General features: G+C 49.5%; 1 protein-coding gene across 1 annotated transcript in view; it reads left to right on the top strand.

Annotated features, from left to right (window-relative positions):
- clybl (citrate lyase beta like) overlaps window positions 1-16,597 on the top strand; it is a 60,234-nt gene that overhangs the window by 42,889 nt on the left and 748 nt on the right. Inside the window, 7 exon segments of the mRNA XM_062457520.1 lie at window positions 3,569-3,706; window positions 3,708-3,758; window positions 9,574-9,675; window positions 10,582-10,675; window positions 11,134-11,193; window positions 11,196-11,300; window positions 15,510-15,634. Of these exon segments, the coding sequence (XP_062313504.1) occupies window positions 3,569-3,706; window positions 3,708-3,758; window positions 9,574-9,675; window positions 10,582-10,675; window positions 11,134-11,193; window positions 11,196-11,300; window positions 15,510-15,634 (675 nt within the window).

The following is a 16,597-nucleotide window of genomic DNA, read 5'->3' as shown; positions in this document are numbered from 1 at the left end:
CGCAGCGGGGAGCGCGCCGGAACAGAACAAGCACGTATCGCGTCGGTCCCCGAGCCTTCAACCACCCACACGCCCGCACACACCCACTGCACACCATTCGTCGCACGCACTGCCTTTCATAACTCTCCCGATGCCTGACATATTACAAACGCTAACATCAAATACATTTCGTGTTTTCGTCTTCTGACGCCGATAGATGGTGCGTGGCTTCTCATCCGGTTAGACGTGGGTTTCCAGTAAAGAGCAGCTTAGGTAGCGATGCTTGGGAAAAAACATCAGTTTGTGCTCCACACACCGACTCTGGACGGACTTGTCTGTCAGACAGAGCGAGGCCTGGGTGACGGCCTGTGTTTGGAGGCAGACGTGGAGGCACGGAGGCAGCCCCAGTTAGGAGGCTGTCAGTCTGAAGGAGGTCGGGGAGGGCAGCTTGACGTGTTGCGGTGGAGAAGGTGAAGGGATCCCGCGGCGATGGGTTTGAACGCGCGTGCGGGGAGACGCGCGCGAGCGCCGGCCCGCTCGGCAGGAGCCCCGCGCGGGTGCTCCGAGGGTGCGTTCAAGAGCTGCCCTCTCCACTGGAAGGTCAGCGCCGTCCGCACTTGAAAGGATCCATCGCGCGTGTGTGTGCGTTTCGGAGCGCATCGGCGCATTGGTGTTTGTGGGGGCGCGTGTGTGTGTGTATGAGTGCGTGTCCGCCTAATGATGAGCGTTATGGAGGGAATCAAAGAGGAGCGGGTGTCGGCGTGGAGGAGCATGCCCAGTAGGGTGCTAGGTGATTGGGGAGGCAGCTTTGAAGGAACTTGTTGGACGGCCGTACATTAATGTAAAAGATCTCCTTTTTCAAAGGGCTTTATTCAGGCTCCGAGTACCAGGCCCGCAGGGGCCCACGTCCACCAGCACGGTCTCCCCGTCAGTTACCCCAGAAAGAAGAAAAGAAAAGAAATGGAGACGGAAGGATGGCAGGTCGACGGAAAGAGGGGGAGTCGGAAACAAAGGAAAGAAGCAAGGAAAGAAACAAACTGCAGAAAGTAAGAAAGAAAGAAAGAGAGAACAGGGAGGAAGGAAAGAAGGATGGACAAAAAAGGGATAAAGGGAGCAAGGGATTCTGTAGGAAGAGTGCACTTCTGACTAGCCTGAATCCAGAAGTACCTTCTTGAAATGGAAAAAAAAGTGGCAGACTGTAGATGTGTGTGTGTGTGTCATGACATGAAAGGGCTTTATTGAAGGGTTGCTTGCTGTAGATCAGCTTCTACACTGGGCATCAAGACCTCTCAGAGAAACATCTAGCGGGCCTGGGACCATGGGCCTCTCTCTGTTTGGTCAGGGGGTAGGAGTGCCTGTGTGTGTGTGTGTGTGATGGGGTTTCTTGGGACAGGGAACCGTCATCTCATCCACCATGGAGCAGCTTTATGAAGCCTGAGTTATGGCTGTGTAAATTGCTCTGTCCGTTTCGAGTTACCATCGTACAGTCATGGGTCTATCACTGTACCCCTGTGTGTGTGTGTGTGTGTGTGTGTGAACCAGAGAGAGATCTTAGCGGAGTCAGATGGTGATCCAATCCCTCTTGTCCTGCCCAGGCCAGCTGAGACGAGGCAGACCCTCAGGAACCTGATAAATCATCATCAACTTTACTAGCAGCTTTGCTCCCACTGTGGACTGAGATTGGGCTGATGCCTGTGATGTGTTGGAGCCTGCCGCTGCATTCCACAGGACTTACTGGGGCTTCTGGTGTCTCCTTGCCCCCTCCAGGAGCCAAGGGCGCAAGGGCCCAACAGCCTGGTCCAGTGTCTCTGACACACCAGAGGCCACTGGCTGGCTGGCTGGCTGTGTTGCTGGATGGCTCTTTGGATCTCTGGCTGGCTGGATCTCTCTCTCTCTCCACATAGCAGTAGTCAGCCTCTCCGTCCACTTGCTTTAAGATTCCTCAGCAGGTAAATGACTCAAGCGAGGGCACTGATAGTTTGTGTCTGCTAGTGCCACGCAGTCTGCCTCCCTGCCTGCCTCCCTCCCCAGCCTCTGATCTCACCTGACAACTCCTAAGCAGCCGTTTCCTCATGAAGCTTAACTCGCACCACATTCGTGCCAGGGAGCCCACCCCTATCCCAGTGCAGACCTTCTTCTCTCTCTCTCTCTCTCTCTCTCTCTCTCTCTCTCTCTCTCTCTCTCTCTCTCTCTCTCTCTCTCTCTCTCTCTCTCTCTCTCTCTCTCTCTCTCTTCCTCTCTTTCCTCTCCCCCCCCCCTTCCACATACATCTGGTTTGAGTCTGCTGGCGTGTGCTACTGTGTCACTGATAGGCGTCGGGGCTGCAGGTTTCTCTTTGATTCTCCCCTCTCCTCGCCCCCTTTCCCCTCCCCCTCTTTCCTCCCACTCGACTTCCTGTCCTCCTTGCACAATGGCCACGTTTGTCAGGGCCGAGATTGCTGAGTGTTGTTTAAAATTGTTGTGTTGTGTCGAGGGAAGGCGAGAGAGACGGGGGGGGGGGAGGAGAGAGAGAGAGAGAGAGAGAGAGAGTTTTCTCTTTGTTCCGTTTATCTTAGATTGATGTAACAGTGTAATGGTCACTCTTTTATTGCCAACGCCTAATCGTTCTTTTGGCTGAGCAATTGTTGTGTTTCCTGAACTTTCCATTCAACGCTAACACATAAAGACACAGGTGTCATTTCTTTTTTTTTCTTTTTTCTTTTCTCCCTACACTCGTGCACGCCGACCTTCGATTGAATTCCTATTGCATTATTTTGGTGCAGTTCTGCAGGTAATTAAATCTTTTCTTCCCCGAAACAACATTGATTGATATCTTCTATTGTCAGTAGTTGAATGGTGCTGCATTTGATTGGCGTTATCACAAATCTTTTCGCAGTCAAGATGTTTCTTTGTGGACCTACCAGGCACCCTTCCTGTGTCAAAACCACTTACTGTCTCTCCCTCTGGCTACTGTAAACTGCCTATTACTTAATGTACTTTTTTTTTTACCCCTTCTTAAATGATTGCATCTAGCGTTGAATGTCGGCACATTTCTAAACACCATCTCCAGGTTATTCACCCTTCACACACACACAAACTCTTGACCTCTAAAGACTGTGTGTACAGTCTTTAGAGGTCAAGGCTATGAGTGGACACGCCTTCAGGTCAAGGCCGTGGTATGTTTTCAATGTGCACACCATGTACACATACCATGAAGGTCTTTCTATTGGAATCACTGGTTCATTGATTCAGACAGATGTACACTATATCACTAGTCGACTTTACAGACATCATAAAGTACAATCCTGTCATGAAACGCAGATTTCATCGGCAGACATGGCTTCATAACAGCAAGATTGCGGCGCTCCGAGGTAAACTTGCGAGGTGAGCGCAAGTGAAAGCAGAGAGAGATCAGTACATTCACAACCTTCTCTGAGGTATCATCATGGTAGAACTCGAGTTGGGAGGCTTTAGAGAACAGGCTTAGCCGGCGGTTTCTCCACATTGTGGACAGTGTTTTCGACTCGTTTGGCACCCGTCGTCACTTCAGCGGAGTGTCCAGAGAATCCCCGACACGGCTTCCTGTGAAGGCGCTGCTGTTGTGTTCCAGGGTGAGGCCCGGGAAACCATTCCCAGGATGCTGCAGGAGCTGGACCTCGGCCGGACAGAGAAGTGTGTGAGAGTGAACTCCGTGTCCAGCGGCCTGGCCGAGGCTGACCTGGAGGTGCTGCTGCAGGCGCCTCTCCTACCCCCAGGCTCTCATGCTGCCCAAGGTGGAGGACGCAGGGGAGGTGCGCTGGGTGAGTGACTCTCAGTGTGTGTGTGTGTGTGTGTGGTTGCGTGTGTTGCTCATCTCTGATGTTGCGATGAATCGACGGCGTCCGATACGGCGTGTTGAGCCTGAACGTGCTGTTCCCAGCATCCCACCACGTATCCGGCGCAGGTCGTCTCCCAGCCACGCCACATTACGCATGAAAAGTGAGAAACACTAAAAATACCCGTGACATTTGGTTGGGGGGGTTTTCTCTCATTTTATTCCGCATATTTTCGGACTCCCCCGCTCCTCCCGAGAGCCCAGTGGTCTTCTTTCGGTTACTCAGGGCCCGGGCTGTAAGGGGAGACCGCGGGGATTCTTCAAAGCAGTAATAACAAACTTTTACCCATTTCCCCCAGTGAAGCAGGGAAACGATCCCTGTGGCAGGGCCTTGGGGGGGGGGAGCCTTGGGGGGGGGAGGATGGGGGTGGGGGGGTGGGGGGGGGGTTGTTGCTCTTGGCTGGCACTCAGCAGAATGGAGCAGCATTTCTGGGGAGATAGTTGTCGGGGTTCCAAGGACGTCTGGTCCGGTGGGAGTGCGCCCCCCATGGTCACATGGTCACCTCTATCTGCAGGGGGGGGGGGGGGGTATATGGGACACTGGAGAAGGCTTTAAAAAGTGTCTTGTGATGGTCAGCCTGGGTATGGTCCGCTAACTGCTAACTTATCTACAACTGTAACAGAGGTAGTAACTCATGTTGGTCTGAATTGGTCAGCACAAGCTCAATACAGCATAATAATGAAGGTTTAAGATTGAAAGTTTCGATTTGGATATCTACTGTCTGGTTTGATCACCAAACTCTGCTTGTGTGTGTGTGTGTGTATGCAGTGTATGTGTGTGTGTGTGTGCCCATCCCTCTGGCTCCCTATAAAACAGCGCACAACAGACCTCCTGTGTGTCTGGTCGGGAGACAGTATCGTTAATGGTCTGCTGTTCTGATCATATCCATATGTGTCACTGAGGGGGAGGAGCCAGGCTGTCTGTCACTCTGGCCCTGGGTCCCTCCCTCCCAAACTCACACGCACACACGCACACACACGCATACACACGCACACATACAAGGAATGGGAGAGAGCGCGGAAGAGAGCGAGGGAGTCCCCAAAAGAGGGAGGGCTCTCTCTTTCTCTCGCCTACTCTCCTTCCCTCTCTCTCTCTCTCTCTCTCTCTCTCTCTCTCTCTCTCTCTCTCTCTCTCTCTCTCACTCTCTTTCTTCCTCACTTTCTCTCTCTCTTTCTCTCACCTACTCTCCTTCCCTCTCTGTCTCTCTCTCTCGCTCGCTCTCTTTCTTCCTCACTTTCTCTCTCTCTCTCTCTTTCCCTCCCACAGACACACACACACACAAACACACAAACAGCTAGCACACACACACGTAGCCAGGGTATAGAGGCCAAGAGCAGGAAGTTTTTAACTAGTGGTTTTAATTAGAACACGTCTATTTCCTGCTGGCTTGCTTTCTTCCCTGTGTAATTGCCGACAGGTGTTCACAGATTCTCTTCCCCCCGTCCACCTTCCCTCCTACACCTCCTTTCTTCCCTTCCTCCCTTCAAAACATGTTTTTCTTAGGGGAGGGGTTGTTTTTGAATACAGTTAATGGGCCAGCTAACCCCAGACATTTAGACTTAACAGCTATACAGTATTACATTTACCAATGAAAATATGTCAGTGAATTTAACCCCCCCCCACACACACACACACAAGAACAAGCACCTTGTGGTTTGTATGGCCTGCTGTTTAGCAGTGCTCTGATAATCAACAATCTATTGGTAAGTCAGGCATGTACTAACCAGGTACTGACTCGGTACCGACCTAGTAGTGACCAGGTACTGACCCAGTACTAACCAGATACTGACCCGGTACTGACCAGTTACTGACCCGGGACTGACCAGGTACTGACCCGGTACTGACCCAGTACTAACCAGGTACTGACCCGGTACTGACCTGGTACTGACCAGTTACTGACCAGGTACTGACCTGGTACTGACCCGGTACTGACCCAGTACTAACCAGGTACTGACCCGGTACTGACCTGGTACTGACCAGTTACTGACCTGGTACTGACCAGTTACTGACCAGGTACTGACCTGGTACTGACCCGGTACTGACCCAGTACTAACCAGGTACTGACCCGGTACTGACCTGGTACTGACCAGTTACTGACCTGGTACTGACCAGTTACTGACCAGGTACTGACCTGGTACTGACCAGTTACTGACCATGTACTAACCCGGGACTGACCTGGTACTGACCAGTTACTGACCCGGTACTGACCATGTACTGACCATTTACTGACCCGGGACTGACCTGGTACTGACCCAGTACTGACATAGAACTGACCCAGTACTGACCCGTTACTGACCCGGTACTGGGGTCTTGACAGGGATTCAGGTCATTCACAACTGCACTGTAGGTGAACGAGCTGTCCAGAACATTAGAGAGATTACTAGTAATACGGAAACTTTGACTTCGATTTTGCTTAGCTAGCTCTATTTTTATGGCGATCCTTTGTATGTATGCGTGTCTGTAGGTTTGCATGTGCGGGAGTGTGGGCGTATTTTCTGTTTTAGCATCTGACGGATTCTCTTCTGTCTCGTAAGGCTGTAAATCCTTCCCTTGTTTATCTTCCCCCTCCTTTATTGATATAAGCACACTGGATCCTCCATGTTGATGGCTTAGTAAAAGATGGACGCGCTTGTTCCCCTTTGTGTGGTGGCCTTCGGCCCGGCCCGGCCCTGCCCCCTCTGCCCCTGCCCCCTTCCCTGCCCCCCCCCCCCCCCCCCCCTCGCTGGCAGCCCTTACAGGGTCTTAACAGGCAGAACTCCGGCTTTTGTGCCCGGACAATTCTCGCACACATTCAAGAGTCTCTGCCATTCTTCGCCGACGCAAGTATTTTGGTGGTGTGTGTGTGTGCAATGGGGGTGGGGTGTGGTGGTGGCGAGGGGGGGCTCCTGAAAAGAATCGCATCCCCGGGGCCCCCCCTCTCCTCCCGCCTCCCTCCCTCCCTCCGTCCTTCCCCACCCTTCTCCTCCTCCTCCCGCCTCCCCTCGTCCCTTTTCCTTTCCTCCGCTTCCCCCCTCTGTGAAATGAACACTTCAGCAGGCCGGAAACATTTAATCTGGGCCCCTTTTGAAGACATTTAATTGAAACTTGTCCTGCTATAGTCGAGGCTTTCTGGCACCCTCTCTCTCTCTCTCTCCCTCTCCTCCAGGCCCCTGGCCCAGGCCGTGTGGGGGGACTGAAGCTCAGGGGAGGGGCTGCGAGTGGCTGGTTAGTGGCCCTAAGTGGAGAGTGGAGGTGCCTTCCATCCCTCTTGTGCAGAGGAGTCTTGGAAAGCCCTATAGGAGCCATTAACGAGTGAGCAGGGGCCTTGTCTGTGAAATAGAGCCACAATGGGTAAAAGCACCCTGCATTAGACTCTGGTCAGTCTTTAGCCTGGGCTAAGTGTGGGATATTTTGAGGTTGGTGGAGTGTGTGTGTGTGTGTGTGTGTGTGTGTGTATGGAGAGGTTGGGGTGGGGGGGTACATACACCTCACGGTACAAACATGTAATCAGGCACACTCGGCCATCTCAGCTCTTCAGCTGTGGGGGGACCTGTCATTTGTTTTCATTCACTGCCATCCCAAATAGCCCAATCATTCCTGAAACCTGGTAAGGGTGTTTGTATAGTGTGTGTGTGTGGGGGGGGGGCTGGGTATATTATCTAGTGGGCTCTACTTGCACACAATGAGCCGTATCTGTACACTATCTGTCTCCGTGCTGCAAATGGCATTCTGTGATGAAGCTTGAAGGATCCATCTGATAATGTTGTAGCTAACACCCTCACTTCCTATATTCTCCTCCTCCTCCTCTCTCTCTGTCTCTCTCTCACTGCTCTTTCTTTTGCTCTTTTTCTCTCTTTTTCTTCTTACCTTTTACTCTTTTTCCTCACTCTCTTTCTCTCCCCCCTTTTTCGTGTCAGGGAGGAGGGGTGAGAGTTTGGGGGAGACTGGGCTAAGCCCCTGGCGTTAGTTTTTATGTTGCCATAGCAGCCTCTCTCCTGCAGGGCGCTGACCTCTGATGATTACAGTACAAAGCCTATTGGGTCCCCAAACCTCTTTGAAGATGAAACGTCTTTGATGGTTTGTATTTATGCAAATCTCTCAGATATGATTTATCCAACTGCGATTGAATGGGGAGATGATTAAAATTGCCCCTATTTTCGAAAATCCTTCAATGAAGGCCTACTCTTTGAGTTTGGAGAACAAGTGTGTGTGAGTGAGCGTGAGGCGGGGGGATATTTGTGCGTGTTTCGTTAGCGCTGCTTTTACCTGGGGTTATTTTTTTATCTGTATGAAAGAGAGACGGACACCGAAAGAGGGAGAAAGAGAAGGAGGGACTCAGAGTTACACGTTTCAACTCGGGGCTTTTCTCTTCCACTCTCCCTCTCCCGGTTACTCTTTTTTTTCTCGACCGGCTTTGAAAGGAAATATCTGTTGGAGGGAGAGCTTTTGTGTGTTTCCAGATGATAGATTTTGGAATTTGGGCTACCCCACTGGCAGTCCAGGGCTAGCTATGAACTGGTCTGTTGGAAAAAATTGGAATGCTTTGGTCTTCAAAGAGGGAAAAACTTGGTTTTAAAGCCCTTCTTAGGTGAGCTTGGAAAATTAGCAGGAAGCATGTGGAATAAAGGCCTCAGCAGAGTGTCATATCAAACTGGGATTGTTGCTCCAATCTCCCTGTTCTCGTCTTCAGAGGGTCGGCGCAAAAGCTGAAAAGCACTTAAATGGAAAACTCCCAAAGACGCCAAATTTGGTTTCTTTTTTTCTTTTGGTGCTATATGTGTGTGTGTGTGTCTCAGGGGACCTGGTGCAGCATGTGTACTTGCGTGTTCCTCTCTGTGAGCACACAGACCTGTAGACATCAGAGGCAGGGGAACCCTAGCGATAATGGAGAATACCCTTCCTGCTTTGTGGCCCCTCTCCTTCTTCCTCTCCTTCCCGTTCTCTCCTCGGTCTCTCAATGTCGTTCGCTCTTCGTGATATCAAAATGGCAGAAGGAAGAGTTATTTTGATTTGTATACAATACCTCCCCCACCCCCACCCTCCCTCTCTCTCCCCGCCTGCAGAACAACAAATGCAAGGACTGTCATCTAACATGGGTGTAATCCTGAATATTTTACACGGCTACAAATTTACTTTGACACAAACGGTTTAATATAGCAGTTCTGAACAGGGCCAGCATTCTAAATATTGCCAAATATTGTCTAAATAGTGTGACTGACGTACAATACTAGCCCATATTGTCCGTGTTCTATGCCACAACATATGTTGCTATTAGACACAGTCATGGTGACTGCTTTATTGTATGTTTTTTTTTATTCTGTATGTTGTTTTGTCTTCATTCTGTATCTGGACTCTGGGTTTTTAAATCAAGTTTAATTGAATCATTCATTGTTCTCTATAGTGTGTATTCAAGGCTAGCTGCTCTTGACAATTGGATAGCCATATACTGTATATATTATTACACACCGTCTCTGCTAAACTGTTATATTTATTAATGTATCTCTGCATTATGATAGGTCAGCCCAATAGGATTTTTAATTCATTATGTTTTTATTGAAAACCAGTGTACTTTTTATTGTTTGCAGCATTAACCATAGTTCAATATCGAGTAACTGTTTTGAAGTTCAGCAAACACACTTTGTGTTTTTTAGGAACACCATGAGGGAATTTCAATAATGGAGATACCGTGGTGTGTGTTCTTTCCTTTTCAGATATCCAGTGGTCGTAGTTAATGAGTGTGTGTGTGTCCGTGTGTGTTCAGTTTGTTGACAGGTTTCAGCGCCACTTGAAAGGACGCTCGCTGACAGAGCCTATTCGCCTGCTCACCTTTGTGGAAACCGCTCTGGGCTTGCTCAATTTTAAGGTAAAACGACAAAAACAAACCTCAGAAACTGCTCGCGTAAGACGTGTTGCCGTCGAGACAGTTGAATTTCGATTAAAGCGAGGGCCAGCGTCCCAAAGTGAACGGTCAAGTTTCAAAGAGTCCTCGCTGTCTTGTTCAACAGAACAAGCCTCTTTTTGGCTCCGCTCAGAAATGGCTGTTTCTCCATCCTAGAGACAGACATATTTTAAGTAGTCAGTTTTGAATGTGATCAAGTTGACAGAGTTTTTTTTTTTTTATATTTGGGCCGGCTTCAAAGCAGGTCTGCTTCTCTGACGTGAGTGACCTTCAGCTTTGTGAGGGAGAGGGCACAGTTTTGGGGATGGGGGTGTGTTGGACACACACTCACATACACAAACCATCGTCTCTACTTTTTTTTTTCTTGTGTCGTAGCATTGTGTGTCGTAGCATTGTGTGTGTGTGTGCTAGTGTGCGTGTTTTCTTGAGAACCTTGTGCATCTTTACCCCTGTCTGAAGACCAGGCCCTGAGCAGGGAAAATCGCTGTGTCACAGTGAGAGGTGACATTCATGTGCAAGCAGACAAAAGACCAAGACGCATTCTGATTGGTTGATTCCTCTTACAATGGTACGATGACATTCCAGAAGCTTTCGAGTACATTCTGCTGGAGGTGTTCTGGTCAGACCAGGCAGACAGACTGAGAAGACGTCTCCAGCTGTAGCACTGTGTGTGTGTGTGTGTGTGTGTGTGTGTGTGTGTGTGTGTGTGTGTGAAGGCTATGCCACTTTAGCATGTAGAGATGTGAGGTTTAGGCGAAATAGCAGAAGGGACACATACACTGTTTTATTAGGTGAGTTGACCAGCTGCCAAGATGCACAGCTCTCTCAAACACACACACACACACTCTTCTGTCACTGTGTGTGCCTCAGGACGTGTGTGAGGAGGTTCGTCGGCTTGCCCCTAGCGCCGGTCTCCATCACGATGGCGTCGTATTTGGGTCGGATGACTTCTGCGCCAGTATAGGTACTCTGTCTCTCTCTCTCTCTTTCCCTGTCACCCCTTCAAACTCTCTCTCTCCCCTCCGTTCATCCAAACCTCCTCCTCTTCCCTCTTCTTGTATTATCCTAGCCGCCTCCCTCCTCCTCCTCCTCCATCTCATCCCCACATCCTTACTTACTTCCTCCTCTCTCTCTCCTTTCCCCATCCGAACCTCCTCCCTGATCCTCCCTCTCTTGCCCTCTTCTTTACCTCCTCCCTCCTCCTCCCCTCATTCTAACCTCCTCCTCTCATCCTAGCCTCCTCCCTCTCCTCCCCTCGTGCTAACCTCCTCCTCCCTTTCTCTCCTCTCCTCATCCTAACCTCCTCTTCCACTCTACCCCTCCTCCTACTCCTCTCTCCACTTTGCTCTCCGAATTTAACCTACTCACCCCACCCCTCCCCCTAGGCCTGCTACCTTAGAGTGTGTGTGTGTGTGTGTCCAGGCGCCAGCAGGACAGAGGATGCCAGGGAGCTGCTATATGCCCGTCAGAAGGTGGTGGTGACCACCAGGCCTTCGGTCTCCAGGCCATCGACCTGGTCTACATCGACTACAGGAACACGGAGGGCCTCCGACGCCAGGCCAGGGAGGGCGCCCTCATGGGGTTCACAGGTACCAGCCCTCTGCCTGCTATACCTGGCTGTCAGACTGGTTTTAGGCTGGCAAGCTAGGCGGCTGGTCGTTGGGTTGGCTGGCTGACTGGCTGGCAGGCAGTTGTAAATGGGCTTAAAGAGGCGAGCGAGAGGAAGAGAGGAGAAAAGCGGGCGAGAGAAGTTAACAGGTGCTCCCTGGGCTGTTCCGCTCTCATAAGTATTTTTTCGCTTCACTTTATGTCACTCAGGATAGAGTGTTATCTGGTATTGTTGCTAGTTGGTTGGTGGCAGACTGTGATGTCTCCTTCTGCCTCAGTGGTGCAATTTCAGCTGTAGTAAAATGCTTCTGTTGTCTCTTGCTAAATGTCGCCTTTGATTACGACATTTCTGCTCTCCCACCATGCAAGAACAAGTAAATGGCTGTAATTTCAGAAAACTGAGTGTGTGTGTGTGTGTGTGTGAGAGAGAGAGAGAGAGAGAGAGAGAGAGAGAGAGAGAGAGAGAGAGAGAGAGAGAGAGAGAGGAGAAGAGAGAGAGAGAGAGAGAGAGAGAGAGAGAGAGAGAGAGAGAGAGAGAGAGAGAGAGAGAGAGAGAGGAGAGAGATGAGAGAGAGGAGAGAGAGAGAGAGAGAGAGAGAGATGATGATGAGTAAATGATGTGCCAGGGCATTTAGGCCTGGTGTGTTTCAGGGTTTGCATAGACAGCCAGCAGCAGTTATGTTAATGTGCTGACCTGAGGGAGGAAGGCTGCAGAGTTGTTTAACTGACCTGAAGACAACCACCTCCAAGTGTAGACTGGTGCGTTAGCTTCGAGCATAACGGGGCTCAGTGTGTAGTGCCGTAGCCAAGCAACGCATTCAGAACCCCCGTGTGTGTGTGTGTGAGTCTACAGGGGACAGGACAGCCTGTTCCACTGCTCAGCACCATGCTATGTGCAGCAGGTCTCCCTCCATAGACGAGTGTCCCAGTCAGAGCGGGTCCAACGTGGGCTTACCGGGGCTACGACCACTGTCCGGACAAGACACCCACGGAGCAAAAGTGACGAACACACACACACAACGTAGCCTGTCTCATTCTCTCCCCCGTAGCGTCAATTTGGAAACAAATGTAGAGTTGTTAATACACTGTTCCATTAGGTGCCTGTGTGTGTGTGTTGTCTGTGTGTGTGTGTGACCATACAAGATATCTCGCTGAAGGAAGCAGCATTAACTTCAAGTACATCAGTGGGATTTCACACTGCAAGGAAAGGCAACGCAAACATTGCTTGCCATTTGTTTTTTATTTGCTAAGTCAGTAGTCCATGAGTAGACGCCCATGTTGCTCTGACATGCACACACACACACACACACACACAGACTCCCCATGCTGCTGCTCAGCAAAGCACCAGAGCCAGGTGGGGTTGATGGTAGTGGATTTTCTCAAATGTACACACACAAGGTTCCACACGGTTGTAGTATGGATCCCAGTGACGGGTGTTTCCACAGTGTAGAGACACACTCAGCAACCGTATTCTCCTGACCTTGTCTGACACTGCTGGTCGCCCGCGACATGACGGAGAGCACAACACACACACACACTCAGACTGCTGCGTACTAGAGAGCCATGTGGTGTACGGGTGTGTATGGGCATGTGTGCGTGCGTGTGTGTATGCACGCGTGTGATTGTATGCACCTTTGCGTTTATTTGCGTGTCGGTAGAAATATTTTGACCCATGGATTTTAAACTTGCACTCTGAGTACTTGTGACTGAGTTTGAATATAAACCTTCCCAGTAATAATAGTGATTGTCAAATATTATAAATACATAGATAAATTATATACATGTGTAAACCCTAACCCTAACCCTTACAATATTTATTTCGTAATTTTGATTTAAATAATAGGATATGTAAGAGTCTGTCTTTAGGTCGTGGATTAGTGACACCCTAGCCCCCAAAGCTGTACCTGTGCTGTAATCAACTTTGGGACTCTACAAGACCCACAACAAAGGGTTTGAATCCTGTTTTTAAGGGTTTGGTTGATGGGTATGGTCTAAAATGATGACTGACCCAGTGTTTGTGAAGCTGAAGCTGCCTTTGTCATTTTAAATCTACATATTTGTTGATATTTATACATGATTGTGTTTTTCAGTTATTCAAAGTCTAGTTATATTAGTTGGATCTAGGTTATTTGTCTGTTTTGGTATCTCTGTTGGCCAAATCTCGGTTCAACTGGACTTTGCCGAGAAACGGAGAGAATTATAAAGAGGATAGAATTCTCTCCTTCCGTAGGCCCTGTATCCCCATCGTTCCTGGGCCCCGGTCCATCATTCGCCTGCAAACACTTAGCTAAATAGCAATCCTCCAATGAGCAGCCGGCACCACATGGCAGCCTGGGATTGGCTGGAGGGCATGGATGATGCGTTTTGGGAGAACCAATGGGTTGTGAGTGAGGGGACCTGAGTCACCTCATCAGTCTGTGTGCTCTGTCACTCTCCTGTCGTCTCACGTACACACACACACACACCTCTCTGGGATTTAACTCTGCCCTGTCTGAATGTGTGGCAGAGTGACAAACACAAACACCCCAGTCTTCAGCCCCGGCAGCACAGGAGCAGGTGGCAGAAGAGGGGAAGGGGCACGCTGTTGTTGTTGTTACCCTTCAGGCACACACACACCCCCCTCAGAAAAGGGGCAGAGACTCCTCTTTAAGGTGTTTAGCCAACATGGCGGCCCTAAAGGTATCTACACCTAGAGCACTCCCCTCTCACTTAACGTAAACACACACACACACAAGCTTGCCCTGAGCAAAAAACAGTACAATACTCCCAACACTCACACCTTTGAGAAGAACTGACACGACTGTGTTGCAAGTAAAACAATTTGAAGATATTTCTGCATTTCTGTACTCTGTATGTTACAAAAACCCGCCCTTGCAATATTTGCTAATTCATTTTATTTTGTAGGACAGAATTTCCATATTTCATTAAGTCTCGAGTCCGAATGGTTAACACGAGCGTCCTCCTCCAGAGTTTCGGGGAGGTTAACTGGGGTGGGGAGAGGGAAACGTACCGAGGCAGAGGCATCTCCAGGGGTTTGTTGCCGGAGACGACAGCTAATCCCTGAGGTGACGACACCAGCTGGCCTGACGCCACCGCCAGCGTTGTTCCCGTCAGCTTTGCGTTTCGAAAACCTTCAACTTTATCGCCACAAATCGGATCCCTTGCAAACGCACACAGGATTAGGTCGGCGGCGTGCAATCCCAGTGTCCCTCGGAGGAGCGAGGGTCTCTGTGTCGCCGCAGCTGCTGGTTTAGGCTGGAGATTGGCAGCGCTGGTCTGGCATTAGGGGAACGTACAGGGTTGGAGTGTGAATGTTTTTTTATTTTTATTGTTTACGGTATGTGTGTTCGAAGTGTGTTATTGTTTTGGTTTGTGTTAGTGTGAAAGCATGTGTGTGTATGAGTATACGGTATAAGTGGTGTGTGTATGTTTGGGCATGTGTGTGTGTGTGTGTCAGATTGAAGTGCAACTAAGCGTGTAGCTGGTTCCAGGGCTTTAGCACAGCTTCTAAAGGACCCAGCTCTGCGTCACATGACAAGTCCCATGATGCATAGCATCCTGTAACCCAGCACAAGACTTTCCCTGTCGGCCTAGACCATGCCGACAAACGCACATGCACACGCACATGCACAGACATATCAGAGAGCTCCACCAAAAGAAACCTCCGTCAGAAAAGCAGAACACACCGAGCCCGCTTGCCAGGAATAAACGATATAACGGTCTCAAACACAAAATCCTCTCCTTCCTCTTTACACTACAAACAGTGTTTACTTGTAAGCTATTGTGAAATGGCCCAATGAAATGGAAATTAAATATTGACATCTTGATAATTTGTGTTAAATGTTTTGGCCTAAGTATGACAGATTGAGCTGATTGTCGCTGCATAATCTTTCCACAATTACCATCTGCCACTCTGCTGCACACTTGCACATTATTAAGTAGCAAGTCTGTGTGCCTGTGCTGAGGTGTGCTTGTTTGCACAAGCTAGCGTGTCTGTGTGACAATAGATCTAGAACAAATAACTATAAAGGAAGCTGTATTTATTTCATGGATTTTTTTTTTCTTCGTGAAAAGAACAGGGCCAACTAGGAAAAATGTCCTGTACTCTGCGTGTTTGTGTATGTGTGTGTGTGTGTGCGCATCCGTGGACGTGTGTGTTTGTGTGACTATTTCTCCCCTGGTGGTTGCAGGGAAGCAGGTGATCCACCCAGGCCAGGTGGGGGTGGTCCAGGAAGAGTTCTCCCCCAGCAAGGAGAGGGTGCAGTGGGCCTCAGAACTCATCGCCGCCTTCCAGGAACACCAGCAGCAGGGCAAGGTATCCTCATTCCTCCCACAACCACACACACACACACACATAAAATTACATAATTGCACATAAATTAATTAAATACATTATATTTTTTATATTTTTTAAATGAATTCCAATGCGTAAACGTTTTTTTTTTTTTTTACTTTGCTGCAACTCTCAACTTTTTCAAATTAAGAAAGCAGCTATTATGAACAGTTTTATCCACAACTGCAAACATTAGTCTATCTTCCTTGCAATTGTAAGCTATCGGCCTTCTCGACATTACCATTAACACACACACACAGACACTGTGTGTGTCTGTCAGTCTGCTCAGGAGCTGGGGGGGTGGAGGGGTTGGGGCCAATTAAGTACAGAATCTCCTTGTTGGTAATTTAGTGCATGGCTGGGTTCTGTGTGTGTATGTGCGTGTGTCTGTGCGTGTGTGTGTGTGTGTGCACATACGCTCGTGTGTGTGTTTGTGTCTGTGGGGTGTCTGCTGAGGAGGCTCTGTAGCACTGATACACAATCTGCCCACACCCCTGCTCTCTCTGCCAGGCCAAGCCGGGCTCGCCAGCACTAAGCATCGCCCTGGGAACACCTCCTACCCATCCCTCGGATAACCTGAATGTTTACGTGTGTGTGTCCGTCCAGCACGCCACACTGTAATGCCTGCATGTGTGTTAATGTTTCATTATTTGGGGGATGTTGCAGGACCAGTCCCTTTGTCTCCCAGCACAGCGTTTGTTTTCTCATAATTCCCACCTCCGGTTACTGTTTGCCATTCGTCCGCCCGGAGCTTGTCTTGTAGCCTGCCTGACAACACATCCTCTCATAACACTAGCTGTGGGTAAATGCTCTGCTGGGGTGTGGGGAAGCAGAACATGGTAAATATCAACATTAATGAGAGCACCTGTCCCGGCTTCACAACTGTTCAACATTTTCCCAACCAACAGTAAAACTATTTGATGCGAGCCCAAATCTGAAATGCGC

This window comes from Osmerus eperlanus, chromosome 3 (genome assembly GCF_963692335.1).
Source record: "Osmerus eperlanus chromosome 3, fOsmEpe2.1, whole genome shotgun sequence".
NCBI classification, from domain to species: Eukaryota; Metazoa; Chordata; class Actinopteri; order Osmeriformes; family Osmeridae; genus Osmerus; species Osmerus eperlanus.
This window is presented reverse-complemented; position numbering and strand designations above follow the sequence as displayed.